The sequence below is a fragment of the Sapajus apella genome, unplaced genomic scaffold, assembly GCF_009761245.1.
Source record: "Sapajus apella isolate SASKATOON/1434 unplaced genomic scaffold, GSC_monkey_1.0 scaffold111, whole genome shotgun sequence".
Classification (NCBI taxonomy): domain Eukaryota; kingdom Metazoa; phylum Chordata; class Mammalia; order Primates; family Cebidae; genus Sapajus; species Sapajus apella.
In genome coordinates, this window is record NW_022437051.1 from 1,803,072 (window position 1) to 1,825,617 (window position 22,546).

At 38.5% G+C, this 22,546-nt stretch overlaps 1 protein-coding gene across 27 annotated transcripts in view; it reads right to left on the minus strand.

The window, feature by feature from the left end:
- CREM (cAMP responsive element modulator) overlaps positions 1-22,546 on the minus strand; it is an 82,570-nt gene that overhangs the window by 22,582 nt on the left and 37,442 nt on the right. For 6 of the 27 annotated variants that reach the window (XM_032259742.1, XM_032259754.1, XM_032259740.1 and 3 more), the window contains 4 exons: positions 13,482-13,628; positions 10,720-10,817; positions 10,430-10,572; positions 1,287-1,475 (listed from right to left, as the gene is read on the minus strand). The exons of 4 other annotated variants lie outside the window; for them this stretch is intronic. In XM_032259742.1, coding sequence (XP_032115633.1) covers positions 1,287-1,475; positions 10,430-10,572; positions 10,720-10,817; positions 13,482-13,628 — 577 coding nt within the window. Of the gene's footprint in view, positions 1-1,286; positions 1,476-10,429; positions 10,573-10,719; positions 10,818-11,783; positions 12,117-13,481; positions 13,629-19,835; positions 20,470-22,546 lie in introns of those variants that run through there. 17 more of the 27 variants (XM_032259748.1, XM_032259755.1, XM_032259744.1 and 14 more) reach the window with 9 other exon arrangements.

Genomic DNA, 22,546 nt, shown 5'->3' on the forward strand with positions numbered 1-22,546 from the left:
ACCTGGGTTCAGGCAATTCTCCTGCCTCAGCCTCCTGAGTAGCTGGGATTACAGGCACGCGCCACCATGCCCAGCTAATTTTTTGTAGTTTTAGTAGAGACGGGGTTTCACCATGTTGACCAGGATGGTCTCGATCTCTTGACCTCGTGATCCACCCGCCTCGGCCTCCCAAAGTGCTGGAAGTATAGGCGTGAGCCACCGCGCCCGGCCACTTGCAAGACTTTCTAACTAAAAGAACTGATTTTACTTTCCTTAAAATCAGTGCTATATCCTGAATCCTAAGCGAATGGACCAAGAGAGACAGAATTAAATTAAAACACAGGAGTTTCAAAAGGTGTATTAAAGACATCTATTATAGTTATCATAAGCACAACTGAATGAAATTAAAATAATGTATAATGCAAATCCAGTTGAAATCTTGAGTAACCCTAAAAGCTTAGGGCTACATCTCAACTTTTATGTTACTACTGACAGCTTCCATAAGAGCTAGAATGGATACCTCAGAATTCAAACATACTAACAACAGTCTTAAAAAAAAAAAAAAACAGCCTTTGTTCTGAAATGAGTTGCCTCAAAATTAGGCTTGCAAGTAATAGCTGGGGACACACCCAAATTTGGGGCATCATAGCCTGAATACTTAAATTGTCACAGACTTAGTAATAGAAATCTATTAGATACAGCATTTGCAACCCCCAAATGAAGGATATTGACTTAATTTACAAATTCATTCATGTTTCTAGTTCTTTTTCTACCATGGTACTCTGAATTTGACCTTTCTCCAGAGCCAGAAAAACCTGCTAAAAAGGCTGGGCACAGAGGCTCACACTTGTAATCCCAGCACTTTGGGAGGCCGAAGTGAGCAGATCATGAGGTCAGGAGTTCAAGACCAACCTGGCCAACACAGTGAAACCCTACCTCTACTAAAAATACAAAAATTAACTGGGCATGATGGCGGTCACCTGTAATCTCAGCTACTCAGGAGGCCGAGGAGGAGAATTGCTTGAACTCAGGAGGCGGAGGTTGCAGTGAGCCGGCATCATGCCACTGCATTCCAGCCTGGGCAACAGAGCTAGATTCCATCTCAAAGAAAAAAAAAAAAACCTGCTAAAAAGTGAAAAATGACATAACTTATTTAATATACTATTTAATATATTCAAATATTTCTTCTGTAAGCCTTAAGTGCCTCCCAACCCCCCACCATCTACCTGTGATATATTTCAGAAAACTCAGTGGTACCATATAGTAATCCATAGGTATTCTAAATGTATTAGATTAATAAAAAATACCTTGAACAACAACCTGGCTGCCTGGGACAAAGAACTGCTGTGTGCCATCAGCTGATTGTGCTGCATACTGTACAATTGTAGCACCTGGTGGAGGAGCTCCTGAATTTGTCATTGTTAATGCCTGCAGTCCCTGAACACCATCAGATCCTGGGTTAGAAATCTGGATTGTTCCACCTTGGGCTATAGCAACTTAACAGAAAAAGAAAAGAAATATTAGAGAATTTCAAGATTTATTTTTAATAATCCCATATTGGAAGAATATACTCTGGGTCTATTTATTGCCATTGCTTCTTTCTCAGGTCACCCTTATTTTCTATGCTGTACTGGGAAGGAAGAACAGCTTCTTCATGGGATAATACTCTAGAAAAAGCATATAAACACCTGAAAATAGTTTATATTCAGAACCACTTGAGATTCATGGAGCCCCTGGAGTGTTTCTTCTCCTTGGCATGCATCTAACTACGTACTGAAGAGGAGAGGGGAAGCACAAAGGGAAGTCCAGCTTCCTGGTTTTTTCCATTCTCTCAGATGTTTTTCCTTACAAACACCATTCTTTCACCACTTAAAATGTCCATTTAAGGCCAGGTGTGGTGGCTCATGCCTGTGCTCCCAGCACTTTGGGAGGCCAAGGCAGGAGGGTCACCTGAGTCCAGGAGTTTCAGGCCAGCCTGGGCAACTATCTTTAAAAAAAAGAAGAAGAAAAAAGAAAAGAAAGAAATTCCCATCTAATATTGAAATTAAAATGAATTTGTACCTTCATTCAACTAACTACTTTTCTAATTTATCATCAAAAGAAAGTAGTTTTTAAGAAATATGTAGGCTGGGCACAGTGGCTCATGCCGGTAATCCCAGCACTTTGGGAGGCTGAGGTGGGCAGAGCACCTGAGGTCAGGAGTTCGAGACCAGCCTGACCAATATGGTGAAACCTCGTCTCTACTAAAAACACAAAAATTAGCTGGGTGTGGTGGTGGGCACCCATAGTCCCAGTTACTCAGGAGGCTGAGACAAGAGAACCCAGGAGGCGGAGGTTGCAGTGAGCCAAGATCACGCCACTGCATTCCAGCCTGGGCGACCGAGAGAGAGACTGTCTCAAAAAAAAAAAAAAAAAACTTTTATATATACATGTACACACACATAGATATATAACATATTTTGGTTATAAAGTTCAAGCCTAGACAACTGTAACCTTTGTCATTTTGTCTATGTCAGGAGAATCCTGAAATATAAAAAGTTAAGTTGGAAAGGTCCTTAAAAAGTAACTGTAGTAATATGTGCTATAGTATTTACCTCTACCATTGTACCTCAAATAACTACAGCTAATGGCAACAAATACGAGGTAGATTTCCTTTATAACACTAAGATTTGCCAGTCATGTTTAACGGTTAACATATTAATTGACTTAAATCTTCCAAAGAATAACTGATCAAATGTTTTGTTTCAAAATTTCACTCTAATAGACAAATAAGCGCTGTTTAAAACATCTGAAAGGTCTGCATATTTTAACATAAAGATTCCAACTGCATGCTTTAAACGGTAGATATTAAATGGTACCAGAAGCTATGCTTTAAAAAAAAATGCACATATAAACTAGCTAACTAGACTTTACAATGAAGATTTTAAAAACATCACCAAAATAACATGACATCTATACATCAATGTAAATAACTTACAATAGCGTAACAGCAGTGTTAAAATATACTCTGGATATTTTCAAGGCATTTCCAAACGGTTTGAATGACATCTAGGCAAAAAGGTACTTAAGCGATAACCTGATAGGACAAACCTATCAGAACTACAGAATGAGTAACAAATTTTCACTTCTTTGACCTAAGTGCCAGTGTCTACAGAGGAAGACAGACTGACATTTTTAAAAGATTTCCGCACACTGCGTTCTTAGTGTTTTAGTTCACTGACAGGCCAGTGTGGCTGGCAGAAACTGCAGAGTCAGTTACAGAATGTCAACAGAGCTGAGGCTGAGACACCCTGATGTAACAGCACTTTATCTGGCTCATCTAGAACAGTATTTTCTGTACACACTTTAAAAACAGAGTACTTTAAAACTACGGCTTTCCAAAGATTTCACGGGTCTCAGGATTCAGCCCTCATCTAACTAACCTCTTACGAGTATGAAAATGTCAAGAGACACTGATTTCTTGGCCCTTTGTGGCTAGACATGAGTAAATTTTGTATGTTGTCATATATTTGAATGTTTATTTTTCAGTTGATAATTAGTTTGATGTCATAGAAATACTGCTTGAGAACGAACAGCCTAAGGTAGGGTAGCCACAATGTGTTAGAAGCACAAAGCCTAGAAAAGAGCAGACATTCAATAAACTGAATGAATGAATGAATGAGTGGCTATCATTTTCTCATGACAGATGATATCATAAACAACTTAAGCTGCCTGTGAATCCAGGAGAGTTAAATGAGGTATGGTTTCAAATTCCAATCATAGAATCTAATTTTTCAACACCAATAAAATTACCAAGCTTTTAAATAACGATTGAGTTAATCTAAGGTGAGAGTAGCTGCCTCTAAAGGTAAGAACCCCTAAATACGTAGATAACAAAGATCTTTACTTTTTTCTCCTCTTTCTTTTTGCTTTTCTCATTTCCTTTTTTCTTTTCAGTAATGTTTCCCCATAGTTCTGATCAAAACAACTTTGTTTTCACACTGTGAACAGCTGACACATCAAGAATCTGTTTCTCTCATTTTATTTTCTGGTGACGTCATTATATAATTAGATGTGGAAAACAAAAGCTAAACAAACACACACACACACACACACACACACACGCCTCACACATTGGTGCTAGGGAGAAAACATTTCTACTGGTAAATCAGGCAAATTAGCCTCATTTTCATTTTTTATACCAAAGGTGCTCTTGATTTTGTTATCAAATGACAGAGGACCTTCCCACTTAAAATGTTCTCTCTCATTTGAAAATAAAAAAGATTTCCCAATGCCTCAGGATCCTGGAAATAGGTTTCATGTGGGCCTGTTTGTATTCAGAGATTTGAGGAGAAAACTGTTTAGGTTTCAAAATAATCAAGGATAGCATAACATGTGCTTTCAGTAAACATAAATCAATAGTGAGAAAAAATAAGATGAAATTAACTGAATGAATTTAGACACATTTTCTATTTTAGCTAATTATGTTTTTTTTTTCTTGAATGTATAGAAATTTTCTGGCAAACACGAAAGTAGAGAGAATTTTTTGTCATCCATTTACCCTGCCCACTCACCCTGCCCCCACCCCCGGCCTTTTAAAAAAAATTATTTGGAAGCTGGGCATGGTGGCATGTGCCTGTGGTCTCAGGTCCTTGGGAGGGCAAGTTGGGAGGCTCACTTAAACCCTGGAGTCTCAGGCTATAGTGAGTTGTGATTACACCACTGTACTCCAGCTTAGGAGACAGAGCCAGACCCTGTCTCAATTTAAAAAAAAAAAAAAAATGTGTATATATATATATATATCTGTAGTATTTCAAAACAAATCCCAGGCATCAAGTCTGGTTGATCATTTTTAAAAAATGATCCTGTGTAATGGATAAAAACAAGAAAGATGCATTTTTTAAGGGCAGAAAGGGCCCAGCCTGGTGGCTCATGCCTGTAATCCCAGCACTTTGAAGGGCCAAGGCAGGAGGATTGCTTGAGTCCGGGAGTTCAAGACCAGCCTGGGCAACATGGCAAGACCTCTGTCTCTACAAAAAAATACAAAAATAAAGTCTAAAAATTATTTACAAAATAAATTTTTTAAAAATGTAAAAGGTGGAAAATGGAAAAAAGAGTCCACGACAATGTGGAAATAGAAATTATATAAAATTTCATCTGAACTCTCTTTTCACTTGATGCTTTTACTTACGTATTTAAGAGATGCGGTCTTGCTATGTTGTCCAGGCTAGTCTTAAACTGCTAGGCTCAAGCAATCCTTCTGCTTCAGATGCCTCAGTAGCTGGGACTACAGGCACAAACCACTAAGCCTGGCGATGTTGTTGTATACTTCTTATTTATTTATTTAGAGACTGAGTTTCACTCTTCTCACCCAGACTGAAGTGCAATGGTGTGGTCTTGGCTCAACGCAACCTCCACCTGCTGGGTTCAAGTGATTCTCCTGCCTCAGCCTCCTGAGTAGCTGGGATTACAAGCATGCACCACCACACACAGCTAATTCTGTATTTTTAGTAGAGACGGGATTTTACTATGTTGGCCAGGCTGGTCTCAAACTCCTGACCTCAGGTGATCCCCTGCCTCGGCCTCCCAAAGTGCTGGGATTACAGGTGTGAGCCATCACACCCAGCTGATGTTATATACTTCTAATCCTAAACTTACACCCATAAGCTAATTAGAATACATAAACATGTAAATGTTTATATTTAAAACCACTCTTGTTCCAAATTGCAATCCAAAGATTCATAAATGAAATCTCACTGCGTTAACTTTAAAAACAACACCAGCCAGACCTTTGTTCCAATGAATTCTCAGGTTTAAATTCAGAGTGACCATAAGAGAGTACCTATGAGTACCTGTACCTTAAAAGCCAAGAGGTGCATACAGCAGAAGGAAGACTAAATCATGCTATAAAAAGAATAGCAACACCGCAGTTGAAAAGCCAGCGTTACATTAAGTAGTGCCTTAAGCAATTTTGAAACAGTTACCTCGGATAAACGTAAACAATGTCACTAGTAAGAATAAGAACTGCAACTGGATGAACTCTCGAATGTGTAAGCCTATCATGTTCCAATTCCCTTTATGAAGAAGTGGAATTGGTGCTTATTCGTGAGCCTCCTGAGAATTCGGAATTCTTATAAGCAGTTCACAAAGTTCACATTTTTCTTTTCAAGATGGTGCATTTAGGCTTGACCCACTTACCTTTCATGTATAAGAATTTCAGAAAGATGAGTTAATAGAAGCTCTTGTAAGATTCCTAGTAAAACACAGTAGGAACAAGCAGAGACAAGGGACATTTAAGGAAAAAAACCTGAAGTCTTAGGTGATAGTCTTTAATTGGTACAGGAAGAGGTTGGGTATAGTAGAATGGGAGATTTAAGAAACCTTTGTTTCAAGAGAAAATTTAATGAATTATGAAATTTCAATCATTTTAATTTCCTCAGTTGCTTTTACAAATTCACTCATTTAAAGCATATCTTAACTGTCTTATGCAGTAACATTCTTTGCTAATTATTTATTATTATTATTATTTTTGAGACGGAGTCTTGTTCTGTCGCCAGGCTGCAATGCAGTGGCACGATCTTGGCTCACTGCAACCTCCGCCTCCCAAGTTCAAACGATTCTCCTGCCTCAGCCTCCCAAGTAGCTGGGACTACAGGCACGCACCACCATGCCTGGCTAGTTTTTTGTATTTTAGTAGAGACAGGGTTTGACCATGTTGGCCAGGATGGTCTCGATCTCCTGACCTTGTGATCCACCTGCCTCAGTCTCCCAAAGTGCTGGGATTACAGGCGCGTGCCCAGCCACTCTTCATTAATTCTAGGGCTATCTCTTTCCTGCCATCTCTTGGATATATATATGCTCCTGAAATAAAAAACTCTCTTTGTCCAGCATCGCTCAACTGTTATGCAGCAAGCCTACCACTAAGATCTATACTTGCAGTGAGGATTGTGCAGGTACAGCTCACTTACTTGGTGTTTTAATAGTGAAATCCTATTTTATGTTATTTTTCCTATTCCCCAGGGAGTAGCCGATTCCAACTTTTAGTCCTTAGTTTTTGTGATAATAGTAAGTTAAAATAATAAGGCCAACTTCTGCCAAATATCTTTCAACTATTAAAAATGTAACTGCTTGTATACGGGAAAACAATATACACAACTTTGATACACATTTAGTTCTTTTTTAATACCAGCTAACTCATTATGCCAAATTAAAAATACTCATCTTTGAAAAAAAGAAATAAAAGCAAAGTTTGGGAGAAAGCCATTCATGGATAAAAACTGAAGAATTAAACCTAAAAAAATTTTTTTATAATAAAAGGTTGTAAGAGTATTAAAAAAAAAACAATTTACAGCTGAAAGGGAAGACAACAATACAAAAGTCTCCAGAAATTCTAGTAAAATAAATTCCTCTATTCTAAAAACCAAAGGACGCCGGTAATTGTTTCCATTTCTAGATTTCCATTTCTAGACATTCTGGTACAACACTAAAGCATTAATATCTGCTAAGTTCGTTCTATAAGAAATAAGATCAACAAAAGTGGACTTGTGTGCATAAGTACATGTTTACCCTCTAATTAAATGTCTTCTAAAAAGTTTAAATGTAGTTAGTATTCACTTCTCAAATGAAAGAATTATCTACATAAATATCACTAAATGTCCCCAAAATGCATTTTTAACAAAAGATGTTCACTTTGTGTGAACCAATAAATGGCAATTTTTACCTGCGGACTCTACATACAGAACTATAACTTCTCATTAAAATAATTTCTAAGATCATATTGGATAGGCTCAAATTAAGACACCAAAGTAAGAAATAGTCCATGACTTCTTATGTGGCGTGTGTGTGTGTGTGTGTGTGTGTGTGTGTGTGTGTGTGTGTGTGTTTTGAGACAGAGTCTCACTCTGTTGCCCAGGCTGGAGTGCAGTGGTACAATCCTACAGTCTCAAACTCCTGGGCTCAGGCAATCCTCCTGCCTCAGCCTCCTGAGTAGCTGGGACGAGCGCGTGCCACCACACCCTGCTAATTTTTAAAATTCTTTTGTAGAGACAGGGTCTCACTCTATTTCCCAGACTGGTTTCAAATTCCTGGCCTCAAGCAACCCTCATGCCTAGACCTCTCAAAGTGCTGGGATTACAGGTGGGAACCATCACCCCTGGCCTAATATCTAATTTCTAAAGAAGCAGTTTTCTAGTTCTCAACCAGAACTCCTGACACTGCTCCTCCCATCCCCCCACAGACACACAGAGTGAGGTTTAATGACAGCCCCCTGCTGTGAGCAGGCACCAAGGACACAGGGAATGAAGGCACTGGGGCTGGCTGGAGGGAAAGTTCAATGAACATGAATGAGACTCTGCTACAGTCAGCTTAGTTTCTCTGTTTCATGCCAACAGTAATGTCTTTCCCCCCACTTTTATCTGTTAACTACTCTGTCTTCACAGGAACCCCAGAATTTAGCAATTTAGTATTATTCCCACTTCAAAGACTAAAACCTGAGATGTGAATTTAATAAAGCTTCTTGCTCTGAGTTTACAAATGGCACAAAGATGGTTCTTTCCCCACATCCTCTCCAGCTTCACCCCATACGTTTTCACAATTTCAAATCTTCAGCTAATAATCTAGACAAGTTAACCCTATGGCATCTGCTTCCCTATTAATGTGTAAATCACTGCTCCTATCAGAAGTCCTAGGTAACATTAGGATATGCCAGAGAAATGTTAAGATGACAGCATCTTAGTGGTGGCCAACACTTTGAGAAGCCTTGGCATCATTTCAGCAGTCACTTCCAACCTTTTCCCTGTCATGACACAAGCAGGACATGATGATATGTGTACAGCCCACTGGGGTGAGTGGTTGCAGCTGCTCAAGGCCAGGGCTGACCAGCCAGGAGGCCCCAGCAGCCCCTGCCCAGCCCCTCTGGAGGCAGAGGGATGAGGCGCTCAGCCTTCTCCTAATCTGCGCGCTGCACTGGAGGCTCATCAGCTGGCATAGTCAGATTTAAAACTCACCAGAGATTCCCAGTGTGCCAGACAAAAGAGCATGCAAACGAGAGAAGTAATTTTAAAAAATGACAATGTAAACCTCAAGGTCTATTTCTTACAGATGAGGGGAGTTTTCTTTTCCTAACACTGACTTTAGACAAGTCTACTGGGTGCCCAGCAGAAGCTGTGAATACGGTATGCCCCAGATCTGCTAGGTATCATGGCAGGAGTTCCCCACAATTACCAACAGAGATGTCTTTAATAGTTTACTGCTGCAAATCTACCACTGCTTCAAGAAGAACTCTAAAAAGCTCCAAAAACATCATGACTATATAAGGTCTTCCCATATATTAAAGATTATAGCTTTAATCTTTAGGTTAGTAGCCAGGTCTTAAATTAAGACTTGAGATTTTTTTCTTGGTATTGCTACTCTTTAAAGGAAAAACAAAGAATATATCTAAAATCTTAATACCTTATTTGGATAAAAACATTATTTAATATCACATACGGTCCAGTACCTAAGTAGCTCTTTTTAAAGTCAGAAAACTAAAATCATGAATCTCTTCAACAACATGACTGCTGTCAATATATTCAGTCATTTTACTTCGAGAGCCTAGGGTGGCAGAGTTTACAAAACTTCCTTTATTTCATATTATAATTACATGGGAAATTGATGTGGACAATTTCCAGGGACAATTTATACTTCAGAAAAGACAGGAATATCACATTATTCCAGTAACGAAGCAGCTGGCTTAGGATATGTGATATCCCTATCCTTTCTCCTCCTTTTTCTTTTATTTCTAGCTTTTGTTTTCTACTATTTTTATGTATCAAACATTCTTGATTTAGGACAAGAACTAGTGCTTTAATCAGAGCAAAAAGCACAGAATAGTCCATTAAAATGCACAAGACTGAATGTAAATGTATCTGTTTATTTAGAGCTTTTGGTGCGTAAAATTTCAAATAAAATTATCTATCCAATTGCTACAGTTTAAAAAATTAAATCATTTTTCCATTCTCTTTTAGGAAAAACTGTAGCACAAATTAACAGAGTAGAGAGTAGTGAAAACAGAATTACATTGAAAACATTCTTTAGAAAACTCTTAGGTTAGTAAGTAAAATATGTAATTGCTGGTAACAAAAGCCAACAAGAATGAAATACAGACATTTATGTTTGCATGCATCATAAAGACAACAAAAACAATGTTTTACTGAGATTAATATAAACATGTAAAAAGGAAAAAATTCTGCCTTTATTTTTACCCAAAATTTTCTATATTCAGTAGTTAAAATTTTTACTTTTCAAAATTATATGACAACGGTCAATACAAATATCTCACTTTTAAACATATACTTTCATTCTATGATACAGTTTAGGTATTAATGATGCATTTTAAAATGGAACAATTTAATGCCAAAACCTGAGTTGCTTCATTATAACTAGAGAAGACTTAAAGCTAGCGCTGTATCTTATCGAATTGCAGCATACATACTGTATTGCCCCGTGCTAGTCTGATATATGCTAGTTGGTACTGCCATGGTAGCAATGTTAGGTGGTGTTCCTTCTTCCTCTGATTTTTCTTCTTCAATCTTGGGAACACCAGGCACATCAGAGGACAGTTCATTCAGTATTTTTCTAAAATGTAATTTAACAATGTAAGTCACTAAGATATATGAATGAGTCTTAAAACAGAAAAGCTATAAAAGAAGAATTTATTTGATGTATAATTATTCTACCGTTTTGGAAAAAGTATCTTTACAGTAGGAAACCTGGTTAACTTACCTGTAAGAGGGTCTTCGTGAAAGGATTTCTCTACGTTTATGAGAATCAATTACACCTTCTGATTCTGCAGATTCATCTGTCTCTGCAATTGTTGCTACCTATAATACAAGATTTTCTGAAATGCATCACAAAATATATGCTCTTTTCCCTCATTCAAAAACTGGAGGCTAAGAGTCTGCATGTGCAGCACTGAGCCAGGCACTGTGGACGCAACCGAGCGATAGAACCCAGTCAATCTGCACCAATGGAGCCCACAGTCTGGCTCAAGAGAGGGAGCAGAGACACACATTTCAGTTATAAAACAAATATGTGTGGAAAGGAATGATACGGGTAATACATGCTATAGAAATACAAGGGAAAGAGTGGTTGGGATGTCAAATGAGGCACTGCAGAAAAGAACAAAATGTAAAAGACCCAAGACCGAAACTCCTCAACCTTCATGTGCTCCTACGGATCCAGCAGGGAGCCAGCGAGGGGCAAAGGCAGAAGAGAGCTCCCAGATCACACTGCTCTCCCCACACTCTCACAGCTGGTGCTGGTGTGAGCTGGGTCTTCACATCAGCCATCAGGCCCAAAGACAGTATTTAAGTAGAGAAGCAAGTCAGTAAGCAAGTCTGGGTAAAGTTAGGATTTCCATTACAAGCAGCAAGTTAGGGCGTGGTGGCAAGTAGGTCTTGAAGATCCAAATAAAGAATTTCTCCTTAAGAGAAAGACAGTTTTAAGCATGATTTCATTTTTCAAGTCAAGTAATTAAAGAAGTCAGAACACTAAAATAATGAATCTCTTCAACAACATGACTGCTTTCAATATATTCAGTCAATTATTAAATACTTTGAGGGCCTAGGGTAGCAGAGTTTACCAAGCTCACTTTACTTCATATTGTAATTATATGGGAAATTGATTTGGACAAAATCAAAAGAGCTTATTAAAATATCAACAATGCAAGCAAGAATATCTACTTCCCAAAGCACACGAAGGTATGTATATATCCACCTCCACATGACTGCGTCTTTGCTCATGAACACCCCACACACGAACACACATACCCAATCAACAGAACTTACTGAAAAAAAATGTTGTTGCCTCAGGTAATCATATATCACCACCAAATATTTATGACTTTACAGTGGGCTCTCACTCATCTGTCACAGAATCGTAACAGCTCCCTTAGGTGAGGTACGCTATTAATTTACCTAGTTTAGAAAGGTGAAAATTAAAGCTCATGCAGAGAGATTAAGTGGTTTGACCATGATCCAACAGTAAGTATTCTAGGACCAAGATCCACTAGCACCTCTCTCCACAAGACTATTAAATCATTGACTTAACAAAACCCAAACAAAGTCTCCTGAACATAAGATGATAATTCTTTCAGCCGGGTGCTGTGGCTCACACCTGTAATCCCAGCAATTTGGAAGACTGAGGCAAGAGGATCACTTGAGGCCAGGGGTTCAAGACCAACCTGGGCAACATACTGAGAATTCTGTCTCTATTAAATAATAATAATAATAAATAATAACAGACAATACTTTCTTCCAATACCAGCCAGGTTGAAACTAAATAGAAATGTGTGTACCCCAATAAAAGTCATAAAACAAAGAAGAGGCTGGAAAAACTTTCTTGTTTTATAATTAGTAAGAGACAGAGTTAGAAACTCTTGGAATCAGGGGTCATCATAGGAAAAAAAAAGAAAATGATGAGAATTATTCTTACACTTTTGGGCAACACAGGAGAAGACACCTATGCCACAAAGATAATCAAGCTTTTAACGTATGTGAATGTCATGTCAGGAATCTTGTTGCAACTCTCATCCTTCTTCTGTGATAAACGACTTGAACACACAGAAAAAGAACTACACTATGTATGTGTGTCTCCATTTTCCTCACAGATTTTTTTTTGTCATCAATTAGTTTCAAATAATTTAAGTATTTAAAGGATAACAAACTGACCTTAAAAAGGAACAGAAATAAATTCAGTAATTAAGATAAGTATGCTTTAAAAAATACATAATAATTTACATCTATTGATGGAAAAAATGTTTTACCTTCAAGAAATGTTAATAGTAAAATACATCTCTGGATCACGACAACAGTAATAATCATATCTACAAATGCCAAAGTTTAATCTCAGAGGGATACATCAATAATATCATCTTACTAAGAATTATGTATACTGAATTTAAAATAAATTTCTGTCTACCTACTAAGGTGACTATTCATGAAAACAGCATCAGCACTATAATCTTTTTTTTTTTTTTTTTTTTTAATAGAGATGATGTTTCACCATGTTAGCCAGGCTGGTCTTGAATTCCTGACCTCATGATCCACCCGCCTCAGCCTCCCAAAGTGCTGGGATGACAGGCGTGAGCCACCATGCCCAGCCAGCACTATAATCTGTTTATTACTGTGTTTACTGACATCTTCTCTGAGGAACCCTCAAATACTTTTAAGCACCTTTGGGGAGCATTACTAAATAAATCTGACTCTGAACAGAGAACAGCAATGTGAAGAAAACATGAACTGCTCATCTGGCAATTACTCAGTCTCCAAATTAAGAGCTGACAACTAAGCTGCAGCTCTGAAATGAAACCTACATACCTAGCAGGACACAGGGCACCTTACGCAAGGAAAAGGGATTCCTCCAAATATCTAACCAAAAGATTTGAGCATAAAAGCTTCACAAAGAAAAATGATAAATGAATTAGTGAAAGAGGAAAAAAAAGGCTCAAAAAAGTCAAAGACAAATCACCCAGGAAGGAAGCTAACCTGAACAGTGTGTATTTGTGGTGACTGAATAACCGATGGCTGTGGTGTCTGAATTACTCCCTGGACATGTACAGTTTGGCCCGAAGGTAACTGCACTAAAGTTACAGCTGGAGAGCCTCTTCCGGTGCCTGATCCAGCTACAGAAACCTGCAAAAATGATCATCATTGAGGATTAAAGCTGGACCTTTTTGTCATTGTTTTTGCTTATTTTTAAGCAATACCATTCACTATTATGGCTGGCCTACTTACTTCTCTTTTTCCTGTTCCTGAGAAATGACAAGCCAGCTGGGGTACTTACCATTAGGAGGCGGTTACTGTCCTGGAACAGTCATTTTCTGATGTGACAGATTATTAAAGAACACATGCTCCTTATTACCTTTGGTGCCCATACTTGAGTGGCTAAGAATGTTCCAACCACAAAGTTCTAAAGCAGTTAAACTACCTCACTACGACCTCACGCCTACTAACAGTGAAGCCTTTCTTATGCCAGAGTATAAACTCCCCTCTCTAACTTCTTCAGGGAAATTGGAGATAGAACTTAAAATATGGTGAATGATTTTTATTAAATGTGTGACATATGATATTCTAGTATTACTCTAGATGTGAGCTGATGCTTTGTCTCTAGACTGATAAAAATCAGTCACTGGTATGCCCTCATAATCACTAAAAAGGCACAGGCCAAAGAAATTCCAGGACCTTTCAATTCCTTGGTGTCTCTGACCCAGAGAAAGCTCATGCCTTGAAGGCTGGTGAGGCCTCTGGACACTTTTCCTCTCCCAGCTCAAGTATCCAAAGAGGTCAGAACTATCACTTAGCTTTGGGCAGAAATCAGCGACAACAACCATCTCCTCACTACTTCCCTGAGTTCCTTCATCAGAGATCCCTACCAGAAAACACGATACCACCACTCCTCTGGACTCAAAACCTGCCAGGTTTTCTAATTAGTAAACAACTCCATCCTATAGGCCAGCATAATTTCAGAAACTTTGCCTCATTTTATTAAGATTCACTATTCATTATAACTTACTCAAGAGTCAAAGACCTTGGAAATATATTAAGTCACCAGTTTCTATCATGAGTGGGAATAGAACCACAGGATCTAAAACAATTTTCAAGGAAGCCTTTGTATGTGACTTCACTTTAAGGAAAACCAATGATTTCCAACTTATATTAAAACCTGAAAAGAATTATTAAAAACTAGGTTTATAACAAATAACTGAGATTTATTTATATCATCATTCCCTTGGAAAACTTCTCTGGCAATCCAAAAGTTAAAACATGCTTTATCCGTGTAAGAGACCCTAGGTGTTGAGCATTGTACTAGGTGCACTAGGAGAAAGCAGAATTAATAAAACTAGCACCTAAGAAACAATGGCACACCAAATAGTATAGAACTGCTTGCTCCATTTTAGAGGCCGTGAGTAACACAGGAATACAGAATAGAAAGATCAGTATGGGCCCAAACAGTAAGTAAGTGAAGGCTTTGTGTAGATTCCAGAGCTTGAGGGAGGCCTTGATCTAAACCTAGATAACGGCTGGACAGATAGTGAGAAACCAGGGCAGAGGCAACCAATATGTAGCCCACGGGGAAAATTCAGCTTGCCTACCCCCAGACTATTGTCATCCACTTTAGATTCCAGGGAAAAGAAAAACATTGTCCCATGATGGAACCAGTAGATTTAACAATACAAATTTTAAAACATTGGATTTATTCTACAAATGTTTCCAGCACAAAAGGCAACTCTATGAATTATAAAAAGGCAACCATCTCTGTGGTGACTAATTTCTAAAAGATAGCTCTTTCTCCACACAACCAATTCTTAAATATTTCAGTCTCAGGGCAACTCTGCACTCTTAAGAATTACTGATGACCTCAAAGAGCTTTTGTTTCTGTGATTTACATTCAGCAGAGGCTGTTAAACACTTAATAACTAGATCTTAAGAAGGAGGAACCCTGTCTTGTAGCGTTTGCTGATTTCTGTAATATAAATACTCCTACTATGGCTGATTTCAAGCTGCCAATGGATGACACTGAACACAAAGCTGGATAAGGATTATATAATTGGCTTTCACTGGTATAAGCCAGCTGTGCGTATCACCGGTTGTATCTGTTGATAGTTAACATATTGGAAATTAAAACAAAATTTAAAAATACTTTGTAAATCATTTTAAAATAATAAATTATATGCTAACATAAATCACGTTATATGAAAAATGATTATATTTTCAAAAACAATGAGAAGACTGGCACGGTTTTATATTTTTACAAATTATTTTAATGTCTGGTTTAATGAAAACAGCTAGATTCTCATATCTACTTCTACACTGAATCTGTTGCAATATGTTGCTTTAGTTGGTATGTGAAGAAAATATGGGCCTCACACAGACTCATGATTTAAAAATGGAGGAATATTATAATAGCTTCTTTAGAAAATCATGGATATTCTTCATTGATATTACACCAAAAAACTTGACAAGTGGTTGTCTCTTAAGGGTTAATTGCAATGTACAATCTGAGGCTGTATCAGTTACATTAAAATAGGCTGATCTGTCTTGTACTTTGGATGAATCTTTTACCCATGCAAGATTTTATAAAATGTTGGCTCACTAAGTTCAGCAGATCTTCCAAATGTGAACACATTTCATCACACACAATCATAAATCACATTTCATTAAAGCATAACCAGCTTCATCAGAAAACTATGAATACTGTGAAGCTCACAATGGAAGACACAGATTTTCCAAAATTCAAAATTTTGGCTTAAAAGTTTGTGACGATAAACACCATGAGTTGGTTCCCTTGAACTGACAAGCTCACTTCATTTGTTTTTGAGAAAATGTCTTCAAGTTTGAATAGCCATCATTTGGCAATTAGTCATTCTTCTGAAGAAAAGGATGTTCGGCGGAAAAACAGGCAGCTAATTGATCTTGGCACTCAAATAGCACAAGTGCTTTTCCTCCAGGGCTCCATGGGCCTTCAGTACGCAACAGGGGTGCCTTCTGCAACTGTCCCACTTCAGGACACAGAATATCAAAACAGCATGTACTCAGAGTCAAGATTTAATGCGACTGATAATTTTTACTGCTTCATCAAAGATATTCTTAAGTAAAACTGACTTTAAAAAACTGCAAGTGGGTGGCAGTGAAGAATACAATGAATACCAGCACAGTTTGTGTCACTCACTTGAGTTAAGGCACCAACAGTTTACCACTCCCCCACCACCACTGCTTTTGCACCATCACTACAAATATCAAAACAGAGAAAAAAGAAAAATAACATCTTAACATTACTGTAAAAATGGTTTCGACCTAGCAAGCCTCCTGAAAGTCACCCCCAGGGTTCTGCATAGCACACTTTGAAAACAGCTGCTCCACACGAATCTAGCCCCTATAACTTGGCTTTCTTTCAGCTTAAAGAACTGCTCAGACAGGCTGAGATTTCAGCTCCAATAGAGCAGCAGAGACAAAATAAACACATCCAGTAACCCTAACAGAGTCCATATGTCAGAGACTGGCAAAACAGAAATTACACTTTATAACTACATAAAGCAAAAGAAAAAAAATTAACACAAAGAGAAGATTTCATTGACCAGCTTCTATCTCATCGGCTCGGGAACTGGGACGAGATCTTTATAGACAGATTCCGGGCTGAGCGCTCTGGAGGACACAGCATTCCACTATGTACCACTTCCTCCACCCACCACTATGAGCAGGCATGATCCACACGTAAGTAAGGAGGGAAGAGTTGATTTTCCTCTCTGTTCCTTTCCTTTTTTGAAAATGCAGTCACATGGCTGGGTGGTGGGAATTTTTGAAGTTACTGCATTTTCTCAAATCAAAATAATTTTCTTTTTAGAATTAAGGAGCTCTGAAAGGTACCTTGTCAGATACCCAGTGGCTCTCAATGTTTGACTCTTTTTTCTAAACACACAGAATAAGGTATCTGAAAACAATGAACTTGAAGCTGTAGGGGGGAAACCCAGGAGTCCTACAAATATTCTCACAAACCAGACCTATGGGTTGAGATGGCAGGTGGTGCCCACATTTACTTTTTGTGGGGAAATGCCCCAACTTCAAAGAAATCAGATTATTCTGGAGAACAGAAAAACAATTCAACAAAGATTCATGGGCATCTGATAGGTATAAATCATGCTTTATGTTGCTTTAACCATCTTTCAAATACAGTTCTCAAAATTTTAATCAGACAATAGTTCTATCAAAAATGGCTAAATCCTCGACCGTAATCCCAGCACTTTGGGAGGCCAAGACAGGTGAATCACCTGAGGTCAGGAGTTCGAGACTAGCCTGGCCAATATGGTGAAATCCTGTCTCTACTAAAAATACAAAAATTAGCCAGGCATGGTGGTGCACACCTGTAATCCCAGTTACTCAGGAGGCTGAGGCATAAGAATTTCTTGAACCCAGGAGGTGGAGGTTGTAGTGAGTTGAGATCACACCATCACGCTCCACCAGCCTGATGACAGAGTAAGGCTCTGTCTCCAAAAAAAAAAAAAAGGCTTAGTCAAGAATAGCTGCTGCAGTGCTGCAGAGAAAGAACTTGTACCTGCTAACACAAACCATATCCCTACAATTCTGGTGATGACTTATACAGATTCTGTAACTACAAAGAAACTTCTGTATGTCCAAACTCTGAGCAGGGCAAAAGCTGATGAGACAACTTTTTCATTAAACTCCAAAAATAAAGACTGAGAACCTGCGCAAATGGCACACCTAGAGGTAGAATTCAAATGTCACCTTTTAAAAAAGAAAACCCTTAGATCTGGAGAACTACCATTCTATATTCTCAGTTTGGCCAAAACTTCTTTCGTTTTTTGTTTTTTTTTTTTTTTGTGATGTGCTTGCCAACAAGGTCTGTAGTTTGGCCAAAACTTATAAGCAAGAGCATCAAGCTTATAATTATACTGGTAGACTTAACAGGATAACCACCACCATTATTATTCTTTTAAAAAGATTCACATGGCTTCCTACCTAAGTGCTAACATCTCAGCACTATTATGACACTGAGTGTGTGGGGCTACAGCTGAGGACATAGCTGCCTGTGAAGTAGGGTATGGTACACAGATGGCACAGAGGGAATAAGGGCAAGGAGTGATCCAGTAACATGCACAGTATCCGGAAAGACAAAATAGGTAAATAAAGAGGCATCTTTTTTGATTTGTGCAAGGTGACAAATTCAGTTTTAGGCAGCCTAGACCTAAAGAATGGCAGGGCAACAGCAGGACAATAGGTGGAAATGTTTAACAGGCAAGAATTAGGGGACTGGTTATTGCATTATAGCTCAGATAAGAAATAAAGATCTGAGGTAGGATGTGGTGGCTTACTCCTGTAATCCTAGCACTTTGGGAGGCTGAGGTAGGCGGATGACTTGAGGTCAGGAGTTCAAGACCAGCTTGGCCAACATGGTGAAACCCCATCTCTACTAAAAATATAAAAATTAGTCAGGTGTGGTGGCACATGCCTGTAATCCCAGCTATTCAGGAGGCTGAGGCAGGAGAATCACCTGAACCCAGAAACAGAGGTTGCAGTGTGCCAGGATTGTGCCATTGCACTCCAGCCTGGGCAAGAGTGAGACTCCATCTCAAAAAAGAAAAAAAAAAAGGGAAAAAAGACCTGAGTAATATTAAAAAGGAGGAATTCTACAAAGTATTATAATAACTTTATTCATAATATATAAGTAGGATTTTACTAAAGCAGCTCTGGAAACAGAAAGGAATTAGTTAAAAAGTCTTTCCTAACAGACACACAAGGAGACAAGCCAAAGTTCCCTTGAGCTAAAATATGCATACTGCTGGTGGAAATAGAGACATCCTTCTTAGAAACATCAAATGTTCATTCTAAGATATTTTTATAAGCAAAAATTTCACCAAAACACACCATATTTATGAACTAACTCTGATATCTGCTGAACAAATATCCACTGGGAGCTTGTTGTGGACTATTCTAGAAAGTGGGAATACAGCAGTGAATGAGAAAAGTTGCCGCTCTCCGAGATCAGAAGACAGAAATAGATGAAGAAACGCATACATAATTTGGGTGGTGCTCCATTTTTAAAAGAACAGTAAAGCAGAATAAGGGATTTGACAGTGATGAAGCAGGGCCTGCAGGTGCTGTGGAAAGAGGCTATTTGTTGTAGAAAATTTCTCAGAGGAGGGAATATTTGCACAAAAAGCCTAAATGAAGAGAAGGAAAAAGTGATACCAAGACTCCAATAACCAAGTAGGCAACTGCTCAAAAAAACTAAAACATAAAATGGATGTATTTTATATTTCATAATTTTTATACCTCTTTTCATGAGGCTTTAAAAGTGTGTAGAAGGTAGCAGATATCATTTACCTTTTCTTCCAGATCCCCTGAAGAATAATCCTCCTCTACAGGATGCCTGAAACATAGATTATGCTGATGCCACCACATCCACCAAAAACCCCACTATAGACGGTACTTAATCTGAAGAAATAAGGTAAGATGATGCAACTGACAGCCTTACTTGGCTTTGCAGTTAAACGAAAGCCCTACTAATGACGCTTATAACTGGGAAAACCTCACAGCATTGTAACACAGCATTTGATTAGCACCTAGTGAACTAGCTCCAACCCGTAGCTAGGATCCCTCGTGATGGGATTTGTGATGTCATAGTAAGGCTGCACACGTCACAGAGCTACCAACGCCCGCATTCAAGACAGTTAATAAAGGGTTTTATTAACTGCTATATCAACTCTGCTCCTGAAAAATCAAATCTCTATACCACCTAGTTACTAACAAGCTAAGCAAGAAGTTGAAAACTATCTTGATGTCTATTAAGACAGGATTCTCAAGAGTCTGTTTGTTCTATGGTGGAAAAAAGCATTTAAAAGAATATTTCAAATATGATAAAGCTAAAAATATTATAAATTGAATACCTGAATAAAGGTGTAAAATAGTCCACTTTAATTTTTTTACTCCGAGACAGAGTCTTGCTCTGTCACCCAGACTGGAGTGCAGTGGCACCATCTTGGCTCACTGCAACCTCCGCCTCCCGGGTTCAAGCAGTTCTCCTGCCTCACCCTCCTGAGTAGCTGGGATTACATACACCACCACATCTGGCTGATTTTTGTATTTTTAGCAGAGACAGGGTTTCACCATCTTGGCCAGGCTGGTCTCGAACTCCTGAGCACAGGTGATCCGTCCACCTCAGCCTCCCAAAGTGCTGTCATTACAGGCATGAGCTACTGCGCCCAGTCCACTTTAATTTTTAAAAGTCGTATTTGATTGTGCTAAGTGAAGACAGATACAAAATGAAAAATGTAGTTGGTCTTCATTTCGGTATCTTGAGTGACTTCCTTCCCATTTAGGTATTTTTTGTTGTTGTTTCTGTTTTTTATTTTGAGACAGAGTCCAGCTTTGTTGCCCACTGGGGTACAGTGGACACAATCTTAACTTACTGCAATCTACGCCTCCTGAGCTTAAGCGATCCTCCTGCCTCACCCTCCCGAGTGGCTGGGACTGCAGGTGCCCGCCACCACCCCCGACTAATTTTTTTTTATATATATATACAGAGTCTTGTTCTGTTGCCCAGACAGGAATGCAGTGGCGCAATCTGGACTCACTGCAACCTCCACCTCCTGGGTTCAAGAAATTCTCCTGCCTCAGCCTCCCAAGTAGCTGGGATTATAGGTACCCAACACTATACCCAGCTAATTTTTTTATTTTTAGTAGAGACAGGGGTTTCACTGTGTTGTTCAGGCTGGTCTCAAACTCCTGACCTCAGGTAATCCACCCGCCTTGGCCTCCCAAAGTGCTGGGATTACTGGCATGCGCCACCGCACCCGGCCATTTTTTTTTGGATTTTTAGTAGAAACAGGGTTTCACCATGTTGACCAGGCTGGTCTCGAACTCCTGACGTCAAATGATCCAGCCAGCCTCCCAAAGTGCTTGGATTACAGGCATAAGCCACTGCACCTGGGCAAATTTTTTTTTAAGATAGTGTAGCTAACAAATTGCAACATCAAAGTAGTTAAATTTTACCTTAAGAATATCCGATGGGCCGGGCTCAGTGGCTCATGCCTGTAATCACAACACTTTGGGAGGCTTCGGCAGGCATATCATGAGGTCAGGAGATCAAGACCATCCTGGCTAACGTGGTGAAACCCCATCTCTACTAAAAATACAAAAATTAGCAGGCTGTGGTGACACACGCCTATAGTCCCAGTGACTTGGAGGCTGAGGCAGGAGAATCACGAACCCTGGAGGAAGAGGTTGCAGTGAGCCGAGAGCGTGCCACTGCACTCCAGCCTGGGCGACAGGGCCAGACTCCATCTCAAAAAAAAAAAAAAAAAAAAGAAAGAAAGAATATCTGTTGAATATATTTGTTAAAAAGAGATTAGCCAAGTACAATTATTATATTTACTATCTATCATCTTCTAAAGAAATGTTGTTGCCTAAAAAATCCTTTTTTTGTGTATAGAGAGTATAAGCTGAAATCCATAATCTGAATTAAAAAGCGGGAATCATTGTTTCTGATACTGTAAATGTAAATGGTCAAATTCTGTTTTTTTTGTTGTTGTTCCTTAGCTGGAAAAATTTTGTGTTTTTAAAAAATTCACCTCTTGAAATCAAAGCAAGTATTGAAATTCAGTCATTCTTAATTATTCAGAAGGGTTTAAAGGACCTATTTTGATAATACTTCCAGTAAGCAGTTAAATTAAAATTAGAGTTCTTTATCCCTTGAAAACAAGGCTCTAGCGAATCTTGTCTTTTTTCTAGCTAATCCTTATGGTATCCTGGATTTCCTATTTATAATATTTGGGGCATCATTTTATATTCTAAACAATGTATATTTCACTTATGTATTTTTAAAGTACTATAAAAATTAACATCATCTTTATAGAAGTCAAAATCATTTAGCTCTGGAAGGAATTTTTGAAAGTCAATCTTGTATTTGGTTTCAGTAAGACTGAAACTAATCATAATTTACTAACCAAATGTATTTCAAAATAATAAATACTCATAAAGAAGTTGCAGTGAGATCCTAAGCCAAAAAAGGCTTTTTATGCAACAGATCTCATAAA